This window comes from Paramormyrops kingsleyae, chromosome 11 (assembly GCF_048594095.1).
Source record: "Paramormyrops kingsleyae isolate MSU_618 chromosome 11, PKINGS_0.4, whole genome shotgun sequence".
Lineage (NCBI taxonomy): Eukaryota > Metazoa > Chordata > Actinopteri > Osteoglossiformes > Mormyridae > Paramormyrops > Paramormyrops kingsleyae.
In genome coordinates, this window is record NC_132807.1 from 6,080,101 (window position 1) to 6,091,764 (window position 11,664).

The window sequence follows — 11,664 nt, forward strand, 5'->3', positions numbered from 1 at the left end:
CCTTTCAAAGTGCAATTTTGCCGAGTCATTGAAATTTGCGTTTAATTATTTCCCAAGTTTGGGGGAAAGGGTGGGTATCGTAAGGGAAATCCCTATTGGTTACTCATGCAGAAGGGGGCGGCCGTCACTGTGAACATCTGGAGAAGGTTACTGGTTCTCCTGCTTGGACTGAAGAGCATCCAGGAGCCGCACTGCAACTTCAAAATGTCCTTTATAAAAGTTGACGAAAACTCTGACTTTTCATTTCATAATCTACCTTACGGCGTGTTTTCGACGCCAGATAATGTAAGTCAAATTAAGAAAAATAGTTGTCGCCTCGCAAACATTTAGGTTTATAGCGATGTATTTGTTATAGTGTTGTAACATAGATAAAAGCTACAGGATACTATCACAGACGTAGGAGCTTGATTCAGATTGTTCCGCTAGTTATTCGAAGCTGTTTTGTATTCTGTATACGCATGCAATGTCATAGTTATGCATGTGAAAACGGATTGCTGAGAAGTATTGGCGCATGCATTTTAAGTACTTGTGGACGTGTTTACGCACGGTTATGTATAGGCTTACTTAAATCAATAAGCACTCAGCAGAATGATGTTTATCACGTGCTCAGCCAAAGCACAGGATCGGTGTTGCAATCGGCGACCAGATCCTGGACCTCAGCGTGATCAAGTTTCTCTTCGACGGAGCGGTTCTTTCCAAGCACCAGGATGTGTTTGACCAGGTGAATAAAACGTTAGCAAGTAGCTCTCCCACATTTAAGCAGCTTTCATTAATAACTCCCTGCAATTTACAGCATTGTAGAAACACAAAATGTTCCTGTTTTTACACACTTGTAGGCGACGCTCAACGCGTTTATGGGGCTGGGACATGAGGCCTGGACTGAGGCGCGCAGCACCCTCCAGCGGCTGCTCTCTGCAAACGAGAGCACGCTGCGCGACGACGTCAGCCTGCGGAGCAGGTAGCCCAAGTCTCTCCTCGTCTTGCCTGTGCATGTGCGTCTGCAAAGGTGTGTTTCTCTAATCCAGTGGTTCCCAAATTGTGGTAAACTCAGGGCTGGTCTGGGATTAAAAATCTACCCTGGACTTTGCAGTCTTCGCGATAAATTTTGCTGATGGGGTTCCCCCACGATAATGCCAGGCATGCCAGATGTCCTGTTCAGGTACACTGAGTGCACCAAGGGGGTACGCTAGAAGACTGTGGAAATGTGTCCACTGAATAAAGCTGGAATTGAAAACTGAAATCAGCTTAAAATTCCTTGATGATATAATTATTTTCAGATTGATTATGATATTTTTCATGTCCTCTATAATAACACATCTAGAACAGGTTAACATAGCCTATTCAATACAGCACATGGAAATTGCAGAGCTTTATTCTGCGTTTAAAGCTGACAGCACTCATCCCTCATATCTCAAAGCATTGGCATGCCATACAGGCTCACCCTTATTGAAATGGTGAAGTCTGTGTACGTACGTACACACGTGTATGTGTGTGTGTATGTGTGTGTGTGTGCGCACACACAAAATTCACTCTGCTGCTGGGGTAATAAAATTGATGTGATCTGGGTGTTTCCAGAGCCTTTGTCCACCAGAGTTTGGCAGTGATGCACCTCCCATCAGAAATTGGTGAGCTTTCCCCTCATCATCATATCTTATATATCCTTTTTCTTAAAATTTTACTTACAACAGTCATAGTAATGTACTATACATGCCTTCATAATGCATTATAATGGTTTGTATAAGACATTATAATGCATTATGAAGGTATTTATAGTGCATTATAGATGAGCTTCATAAAGCATACATAATGCATAATAAATATGGCTATAATGTCTTATGCCTTTTTATAAATAGCTATAACTACGTTTGTAATACTTTATGTATGAATGCATTATAATGCATTATGAAGGTATGTATAATGCATTATGCACAGGTACTTTAAGTAAAATGTTACTCTTCATTCCTTCCTTCATTCCTTTTAAACAGACTCCAAAATAAACCGTTTCAGCTGTTGCTGGACGTGGTTGATGTTTGAACCAGATTAGATTTAATGAAAGAAATAAAACCGGGATAGTATTGTTGCATTTTTCTCCGTTTACAATGATTGACTTTTTTTTTTAGTAAAATGAATGTATCAAGCCACATTATGGACGTAACACCAACCAACTACAACAAGCTGTTATGTTGCCACCATCCGTCTGCTTTTAACCGAGTTACTGAAGTAATTACGATGGTATTTAGTTACCTCGACTCTTGGCTCGGCTGCCCTTCCGCTGGTAATTAAAATATATTCCCTAAAACTTGCAGGACAGCTCAATTACTTTTTTGCAGCATATCTTCCTCAGAGAGTGTGATTTAGAATATTCACCATAAGGGGGCGTTCTGGACCAACATATACTAACCTAATCAGAATTTGTTTTATTCGAAAGCCTATCAACATCCAGCGTTTCCCGTTACATTTTATAAGTGAAAATTCTTCTTGTGACTTTTTTTATATTATCGCATAATTTAATACGCTTGTATGATTTGACATCTTGATTTTCACCCATAATCCTTTTCAGGGGACTACACTGACTTCTACTCATCCCGGGATCACGCCACCAACGTCGGCATCATGTTCCGGGGCAAAGAGAATGCCCTCATGCCTAACTGGTAATGCCCCCCAGGCGTAGCCGCTCTGAAACCCCGAAAGCTCTTTGAATTGCCCTGTTTCTCAAAGTGCATTAATAGAAAGTCATATTTGTTTCCCAAAAACTAGTTTTATAATTGTGTCACTAGGGAATAGCAAAGCCACATTGTGACAATCTTTTTTCTTCTTTAATTGATTTTAATTCTATGTTGTCTGGGCATGTAGAGAAATGATAGTCCACACAAATCAGAGCCACGTTCATGCCAGCTCTAAGTAACTGAAACACACACACACACACAGAGGAAGTGTTAAATCACCCAGGTACCCAGTGTTAAATCACATCAGGTATGATGACTCTGCCATCACCTCTGTAGTGCCTCTGCTGTCCCCTAAGGATCTCATCAGACTCTCGTTATCTCCGCTACTTCCACATTCCGTCTTTCTGCCCCAGCTCCTCAGGTTAAATAACCCTCTGCAGCTTAGAGTCCTAAATACACTCCTGATGCTTTGTTCCCCAGAGTGTCCCGCATGCAGCTGCCATCCACCGGCAATGTGCAGAAAACAAAAGTCATCATTATCCATTAGCTTGAATCTGACCGTGCCCCCCCCCACACACACTCTGTAAAAGAGCAGGGTCCTGTGCCATTTATACCCTGGAATCATTGGACTCCCCACTTTTAAAAATCCCCGGTGTCCATCCGAATGAGAGAACCTGAAAAATAATGTGGAAATGTGGAAAATCGCAAATCTTTTTGGGTCCAGTGGCTCCAACATTATGTAAATGCGGCACCTACTCAAACAGTCATTACCTCCCGCTCGCGCGGCTGGCGGCTGATGATCCATGACGTTCCCAAGTTTGAAAACACGGCAGATGAGAAATTGCCCAAGTTTGCAAGTAAGCAGCCCTGCCACCACGGGGAGTCTCCATTCGCCAGGGCCAGATGACACTCTTGTGCGCCAGCACAACTGGGCATTTAATGAAGGAGAAACGCATGAGATCGCGCACGTTTGAAGGGGAGCGTCGCTGAAACGCGCAGCTGTCGCCATGGAGCGATGTTTACCTGGATTTTAGCCAGTCGAGAAGAAACGTCACCCTCAGGTTCCTCTCGGCATCTGTCTGATGCGTCGGCCCCGCATCTCGCTCAGCCATTTTAGAAGATGTTCTCTGTGACCTTTGTTTGTGTCGGTGGTGGGGGTGTCAGCTGTGGGATTTGGGGAATGTCTCCATAGTCAGAATCTCCCAGTTAGGTGGGAAGGGAGGAGACAGATGGGAAAAGGGTCAGAAATTGGTGCCTCAATGCCCATAGGAGCAGGATGATGTCATGCCCAGCAGGGGGCGACGTGCTAACAGGGTCTTTGACGTGCCCAGCAGGGGGTGACATGCTAACGGTCTTTGACTGCAGGCTCAGGCTGCCTGTTGGGTACCACGGCAGAGCCTCGTCGGTGGTTGTGTCTGGGACGCCCATTCGGAGACCCATGGGTCAGATGAGGCCCGATGCAAGTAAGTGGGACGAACACAGACGTCTCTGCACGTGTGTGAATGTGTGCCGCCCTGGTGAAGGGGCTGCAGACCCTTGACACCTGTGTTTCCCGTTCTCCGTTGCAGCTCAGCCTCCTGTGTTTGGGCCGTGCAGGCAGCTGGACCTCGAGCTGGAAATGGTGAGTAGCTGATCCACATGCCGTTCAGTTTTACCAGATCTCTCAGGTCCATCTCTCCGATTCAGTTTTTATGTGCCGTTACATTTTCATTTGAAAAGCAATATTTAAACCTGGAATTAAAACAGGAATATGGTGCAGCTGCATATATGTAACAATGAAACTATTAATCCTAACCGAATGTTGTTTTGAAAGTTTTCTGTGCTGGGATCTGAATATTCACAGTAGTTTTCCTAGCGCTCTGATGAAGGTTTTTCTGGAATGGGAACTGGAGATCAAAGGCCTGTCGCCTCGGGCAGAACCTCCACGTCAAATATGTACCGGCCAGATCGTCGGCGTTATACCCTTGACTGTGACGTGTTTGCTTTTTGCTCCTGTTTTTGGCTTTTTTAGAGCTGGGGGCCTGGAACTCCAGAACTGGACCACTGGAATGCTTTGAAAGTGGCCCAAAATGCAAATAACTTCTGAGAACCCAACCCTTAGAAGCGAGAGCTAATACAAACCTTACAGTTGTTATGTTTTATCCCTAAATGGAAAGTGAATATCAAAGGACCCGGGTTACTTTTTTTCCAGCTCCACTTGGAGTTTCAGAAACCAGAGCAGAACAAGAGCACTGTGCTGACATGTTCTTATTAAATTCCCATTCTTGTTTTTCCCATATTTACCACTGTGGAATTGCTTAGCTTACTCTTAGATTTGGCACTTTAGCACAGGAGCGGCTCAAGTCGCCTGCTTGCATGAACAAAGGTACAAGAGCAGAAGACCTGAATCCCCGTTTCTGGTCTCCCCCGCAGGCCTTCTTCGTGGGACCAGGCAACAAGCTGGGCGAGTCGATTCCCATCGATAAAGCGCACCAGCATATCTTTGGGATGGTGCTGATGAACGACTGGAGCGGTGAGGCTGACCCCCCTCGACCCTTCACCCTGACCTGAACTGGTCCCCGGGACCACCGCTCGCACTGACCGTGACCCAAGGCCGCTTCCCTTACAAAGCAGCTGGTCATATTTAGTGTGGGCTTATGCCACGCTTGACGTGTCACGTCAGGAGGTCCTTCTGAACCCAGTGGACCTTAACAGTAAACATCACGCTAGGAAGAACACCATGTAATGATACGCGTGTTGGAAATCTCGGGGCTTTCAGACCCGTGCTCTCACCAGCGAGGAACCATCATGCTGAGCCCTTCACGTTGCTCTCCCTTCGTCCTGTGTCCCACCCCGTGCGTTTAATCTCAGGCGTGTGATAAATCGGCAGCCGACAGGTCCTTCTATGAAGTAGACTCCTAAACAGCAGCACAGATAAAAGATGGAAGCTTCTTCTTTTCTTCGTCTTTAGATACAGATCTTCACCCGTTTTTATCCTTTAATCTGCTGCTGAGCATCTGCAGGTCATCCGCTGAATGTCCCAGTCGGATGAGAACTTGGATGGGATGAATGACACAATTGTCATCTTCAGCGGTGGTGAGCCAAGGGCTGGACAGAACTCTGCTTGGCATGGAGTGTGCTGTTGCCTCCAATCCCTCCTTTCAGACTTTTTTTTTTTTTTTATACGGCTGTCCGTGGCAGAGTGCGTTTCTGGTCTAAAGGGGCATTCTTCACCTTTGATTGTTGTAGAGTTTGGTCCCAGAGAGTCGTCACTGTGTCTCAGTGACGGGTCTGACTGTGGGATGGAGGAAGGGCTGGGTACTTATGGACGTCACAGACACATCCGTACCTTGGAGGGACCTTCACCACATCCACCTTGGCAAACTCCGAGTTTCAGCCTGGGCTCGCCGTGATTTAATGACAGTGTTTGTCAACGTCAAGTAGCTTTTCTCGGTAATGAATGCCGTTAATTTCTTTCATTATTCCTCTGTCAAAGCCAGGGATTGATTTCCTCCGAGTATGCAAGCCGCCGTTGGACTTTTATGACCCATCTGTAGATCCGTGGAGCCATGAAAAGTCAGTGCAGTTATGGAAAGCCCAGCATAAGCAACACATACCTTCGATTGTGTATATAGCGACTCATGTGTCTGGGTCCCCAGAGAGTTAAACTCCACTGGGCCGTCTTACCTGCTAAAGTATAGCCTTTCGTTAAATCGCCTTAGTACACTGTCTTCAATATCCATCTAGCCGATGACGTGTATGGATTGTTTAATTTGTTAGAACCACATCTGAGCTGCTTCCTTATTAACTAATGATTTCCAGAAGAATTTATCGCTCCCTTTGCAGTTCATGTGTGGCAGGAATCCTTGCAGGAGACATATATACATTAAGCAGATTTGCCTGTTGTTATGATAGTTGTCCTCACATGACCAAGTTTTTTTGCCCGGTTGTACCTAGACCCCCCTCCATTACAGCACCAAGGATTTCCTGTAGAACTGAGAATCATTTTTGTGTTTTAATTAATCACCCCATTACCCTACAGGAATCTTTTTTGTACTGAGTTAATCAACATATTGATGGACTCAAATGCCTTTGTGAATGCAAGTAGTGGGTGTTAATACGTGATAGAAACTTTGCAAAGCACAGTCATTTTTCTACACAATGATTTTAAGTGAAAGGGAAGTTTCTCCTGGCTACAGCAGAAGGTAATGGTTATCTGAAATTAATGTGCCAGGTCGAGATACGCACAGTGCAGTTTCCATTGGGGATAAAATGAAAATGAGTGTAGCATCAATGCAAGGGAGGAGGGTGTCCTTTTAAGGGCGTAACACTGCCTCCTGCCCATTGGCCGGAGTGAAATTCTTGTATTAATGGTGCAAGTCTATTGGTGCCTTTATGCACTTATCAACAAGGGCCAGCTGCTCTGCTTAACTGCCTCCTTGAATTGTAGGTGTAAGATGGACCATCAGTCACATGTGATGCATCCAGAGAATGAGCTTCTTTTTGCTGTATAATGGAGTTTGGAAATGGAACTTGTGTTTCATGATTGCATTTTGAGGGGAGTATATTGGCTTTTACTTTTAAAATCTCTCCATGTGACACAACCATTATTAATAGCATGCTTTATTATTTCTGTGTATGTGATGCAACGCATCAAAAGATTCTGCTTACCTGAGTGTGTTTATGGACATCGGCGTATGAGTGCATGGAGAGAGAGGTGGTTGACAGGACCTGTCCGATGTCTCCCGCCCCCCCATGTCTCCTGTGTCTCTTCTCCCAGCACGAGATATCCAGGCCTGGGAGTACGTGCCCCTCGGACCTTTCTTGGGCAAGAGTTTTGGGACGACCATCTCCCCATGGGTCGTGCCGATGGAAGCCCTGCTTCCCTTCGCTCAGCCCAATGAAGCACAGGTGAGGAGATGCCGCTGAGAGGAGCACAGGTCGCCAAGGAAACGACGTCTAATAAGAGTCAGCGGGACTTCTTAGTAGCCACATTATCCCCTGGACAGGAAATTAAATTCCTTTGTAGGGGGGCGACAGGGGTGTCCTTATCTCTGGGCCCAGCTCACCTCCCCCCCTCCACCTCCGCAGGACCCGGAGCCGCTCCCATATCTGCGCCACGATGACCCCTACACCTTTGACATCAACCTCTTTGTCTCAGTAAAAGGTGACTGTCCCCCCGAGCGTGTTAATTAAGTTCAGGCGTGACCGCTGTACCACAACCTCGAGGGCCACGAGAGGTCATCAGAAAGCCTGCATCACACCCGTGAGGCTAGGTTAATATTACGCCTGGCTCGACTTGCTGCTGTTTGATTTGCTTGTCTGAGTGTCTTAGAATGTGTGTTTGTGTGTGTGGAGGACAGATATACATTACATTGTGGGGACCAAATGTCCTCACAATGAGATAAAGACCTGTTATTTTGATGTTGTAGGGACCATTTTTTTCAGTTCAATTGTATAAAAATCTGTGACTGCAATCAAATAACTAAAAATGCCAAAAGTCTTTTGTTTTTGTTATGTATGGTTAAGGTTAGGGGTTAAGGGTGTCATAGTTGGGATTAGGGACATGATTATGTGGACTGTGTGTGTCCATTTTGGGGCACTTGCTGTGCTTGAGGATTGAGAATTTATTTAATTCTACGACTGTTTAACTGGCTGATATCTGTAGCGATTTGCTAATCTCCGTATCCTATGTGAGTCAAACGTGAGGGTCGCGCTGCGAATCGGGCATCGCCGTGGGCCACCATTGTGCAATCGGGGAGGCTGCCAGAGAGCCCCGTCCCGTATCTATGCAAATAACAGTTTGTGATGCCACAGTGGGCTGGGGGGGGGGGGGGGGACGGGACATTCCATTAATCGGTAACTTTCCTCAAACAGGCGACACGATGAGGGAGGCGACCACAATATGCAGGTCCAACTTCAAGGTAAGATGCTCGTCTCTCACCCGGGGGACGAAGTCTCTGGCTGGAGTCAAGGTCGGAAGGCACTGAAATAAAAGCGCTGCAGTTCTGGCACGTTTGTGCTCTTGGGGAGTGAGATGGGGAGGGGGGGGCGGGGGGTGCCGGCAAGCAGGGGAATTTGCTCGTGTCGTTCTGAAGTTCTCTGAGTCTGCTTATCTGTGGGGACGTGACATGGGTGAAGGAGAGAGATGATGACACGTCACTTCCAAAGTGGCCAGACAGGCAGGATCTGGAGACGGCAGGTAGCACAGGGCTTAAGTCCCCCCCCCCCAGGTACCTTAGAACAAGACGCTAAGCTGGAATCGCAGGCATGGATCAGTGGTGCTGCTGGCTGAGCATAAAAAATGTGAATGAATTGTGTATATATATATAATGATGATGATAATGAATAATAATAATAATAAGTCATTCTCGTAGTACATGTATTGGACCATGAAGCAGCAGCTGGCCCACCACACTGTTAACGGCTGCAACGTCAGGGCCGGAGACCTGCTGGCTTCCGGAACCATCAGCGGCCCGGTGAGTAAGGGACCCCTGTCTGTGCGGTGGCCAGGCGCACTTGGGGCAGAGCCAGCGCACGCCGGCCTCACATCTTGCCAAATTTTGCCGCTCAGGATGCGCACAGCTACGGCTCCATGCTGGAGCTCTCCTGGAGGGGCTCCAAGACCATCGACCTGGGCGGTGGCGAGACCCGCACCTTCCTGAAGGACGGCGACGAGGTCTCTCTCACAGGTCTGCGCCGCCATTTCAGAATTATATATTGTAAAAGGTTAATATTTACATACTGTGAAAAAGGTGTTAATTTTGAAAAGTCAGTGTATGTAAATAATGCAAATTAATAACCAAACCACATAGAATTGACCCAGGTATTTGACCTAGTTCAAAATAGGAGGGCCACACCTGAGATTTGATGAAGGACAGACCGTCTCATCCATCTCTTCATAGCTCTGTATCCACCAGAAAGAACCAAGAAAAGTATAGCATTAAAACCTGAATGTGTACCAGATTGGGAGAGTTTTATTCCAAGTAAGAGGCAGTGTAGCCTTTTAGGAGATGTGATGTCAGGCTGTTTTTTTAAGATAAAAAGGGAGCGAAGAGTGACTTCCTTCAGAACACTGTGACTCAGGAACATATCAACACCGGCTCTGGTTCCTGCTTCAGGTTATTGTCAAGGCAATGGGTACCGTGTGGGCTTCGGGTCCTGCAAGGGGGTCGTCCTGCCTGTACTGCAACCCTGAGGCACCGGCAGTGGCCTGCGGGGTGGAGGAGCCGGAGCTGGATGGGGGCGGCAGAGGAGGTGCAGCATGGACGTTTGCGTCAGGGCGCCTCCTGTAGACGTCTAAGGCTCTTTAATTAAAACCATGGTGAAGACAACCCTCCGTTGCTGTGTTTCATTTTATTTTCACAAGCGTTTTGATCATATTTTCAAAGACAGCCCTTGTTTGTAATTCTGAGACATTATCTGCCGAATTGTTTGTGCCGTCGCACGTGTTTTGAAATTTAATTACGCGGTCCTCATCTGATTTCTCCCTGCGCTATCAGTTCGGCCCATTTTGTGCCGTGGTGATTAATTAGCCCTGATTCTGAACATGTGCCGATTATGCGGCCTACGTACAAAGCGCGGTCTGGGAAACCATATGCAATTAATGAAGATAAACGAGAGAGGAGGTCTCCTGCTTCAGAGAGGACCTAGATTTAAGATTTATCAGATTTAAAGAAAAATAAACAATGCATTTGTGCACTGGAACTGTTACAGAACGCCTTGGACTACAGCACCCAGAAACATTGCTGTTGTTGGTCATTGAGTCCTGTTCCCTTTCTGGGCATGCATGACATCCAGAATGGGCTGTGGCCGGGTTCTTCATTCTAATTAAAGAGGACAGCAGTGGTATATTGGGACTGGTTAGTTTAATTGGCCAACTACTGGCATAGCCTATGTTAATTATACTCAAATTGACATAATTATGTATTCCTTTCCTGACCTCAATAATTGGACATGATTTGTTCATTACGTTGAGCATTCAGTTAGTCACTGAGATCAGTATTCATGTGTTAATTTTGTTATAATCACATGTCTTACGGTGGGGCATGGGGAAGGAGAAATTAGCCATATACTGTAGCGGCTCCAACAAACCAGGGTTTATTTAACAAAACAGAACACAAAGAGAGAACGAGAACACAAAGGGATCATGAGTCAAAACTCAACTAAGTCAGGGAGCAACACCAAGAACAACAATACCAAAGGAAGGGAGTAACTAACATGGGGTAGCAACAACTGATTATCAGACAGCTAACACAGGAAAACAGCCACAATAAACCACTGAGAAACAGAACAAGAGCAGACACTTAAATATATTACTAATAAGATATGGTGCAGGACAGGTGAGAACCTTAACCAAATGAACCAATAACCAGGATTCAGGGCAACAAGGAACAGATGAGAACCTTAACCAAATGAACCAATAACCAGGACTCAGGGCAACAAGAAACAGATGAGAACCTTAACCAAATGAACCAATCACCAGGATTCAGGGCAACAAGAAACAGATGAGAACCTTAACCAAATGAACCAATCACCAGGATTCAGGGCAACAAGAAACAGGTGAGAACCTTAACCAACTGAACCAATCACCAGGATTCAGGGCAACAAGAAACAGATGAGAACCTTAACCAAATGAACCAATCACCAGGATTCAGGGCAACAAGGAACAGATGAGAACCTTAACCAAATGAACCAATAACCAGGACTCAGGGCAACAAGAAACAGATGAGAACCTTAACCAAATGAACCAATCACCAGGATTCAGGGCAACAAGAAACAGATGAGAACCTTAACCAAATGAACCAATCACCAGGATTCAGGGCAACAAGAAACAGATGAGAACCTTAACCAAATGAACCAATCACCAGGACTCAGGGCAACAAGGAACAAGTGGGGTATATTACACCTAAAATGCACTAGAGACTAGGAAACATTAACAACGACACTAGGAGCACAAGTAAAATAGAAAATAAGGCACGGGCAGGGTAACCATTAACAAGGACTCAAAAGCAAAGAC

The 11,664-nt window shown here is 45.9% G+C and overlaps 1 protein-coding gene across 1 annotated transcript; it reads left to right on the forward strand.

Moving 5' to 3' along the window:
* The first annotated feature begins 108 nt into the window (after positions 1-108).
* fah (fumarylacetoacetate hydrolase (fumarylacetoacetase)) lies at positions 109-9,979 on the forward strand. Its single transcript, XM_023814023.2, has 14 exons — positions 109-285; positions 611-721; positions 837-958; positions 1,576-1,625; positions 2,561-2,651; positions 4,032-4,129; positions 4,235-4,287; positions 5,079-5,178; positions 7,426-7,556; positions 7,737-7,812; positions 8,523-8,569; positions 9,023-9,124; positions 9,220-9,337; positions 9,767-9,979. Exons 1-14 carry the CDS (start codon positions 205-207, stop codon positions 9,841-9,843), a joined length of 1,257 nt encoding a protein of 418 aa, XP_023669791.2. The 5' UTR covers positions 109-204; the 3' UTR covers positions 9,844-9,979.
* The last annotated feature ends 1,685 nt before the right edge of the window (positions 9,980-11,664 follow it).

What these genes read in the sequence shown, in the direction of transcription:
- fah (XM_023814023.2), top strand. Translation starts at nt 205, where the DNA reads ATGTCCTTTATAAAAGTTGACGAAAACTCTGACTTTTCATTTCATAAT. An exon ending in TGTTTTCGACGCCAGATAAT is followed by an intron (nt 286 to 610) that starts GTAAGTCAAATT and finishes TCACGTGCTCAG; the next exon opens with CCAAAGCACAGGATCGGTGT. An exon ending in CCGGAACCATCAGCGGCCCG is followed by an intron (nt 9,125 to 9,219) that starts GTGAGTAAGGGA and finishes TTTGCCGCTCAG; the next exon opens with GATGCGCACAGCTACGGCTC.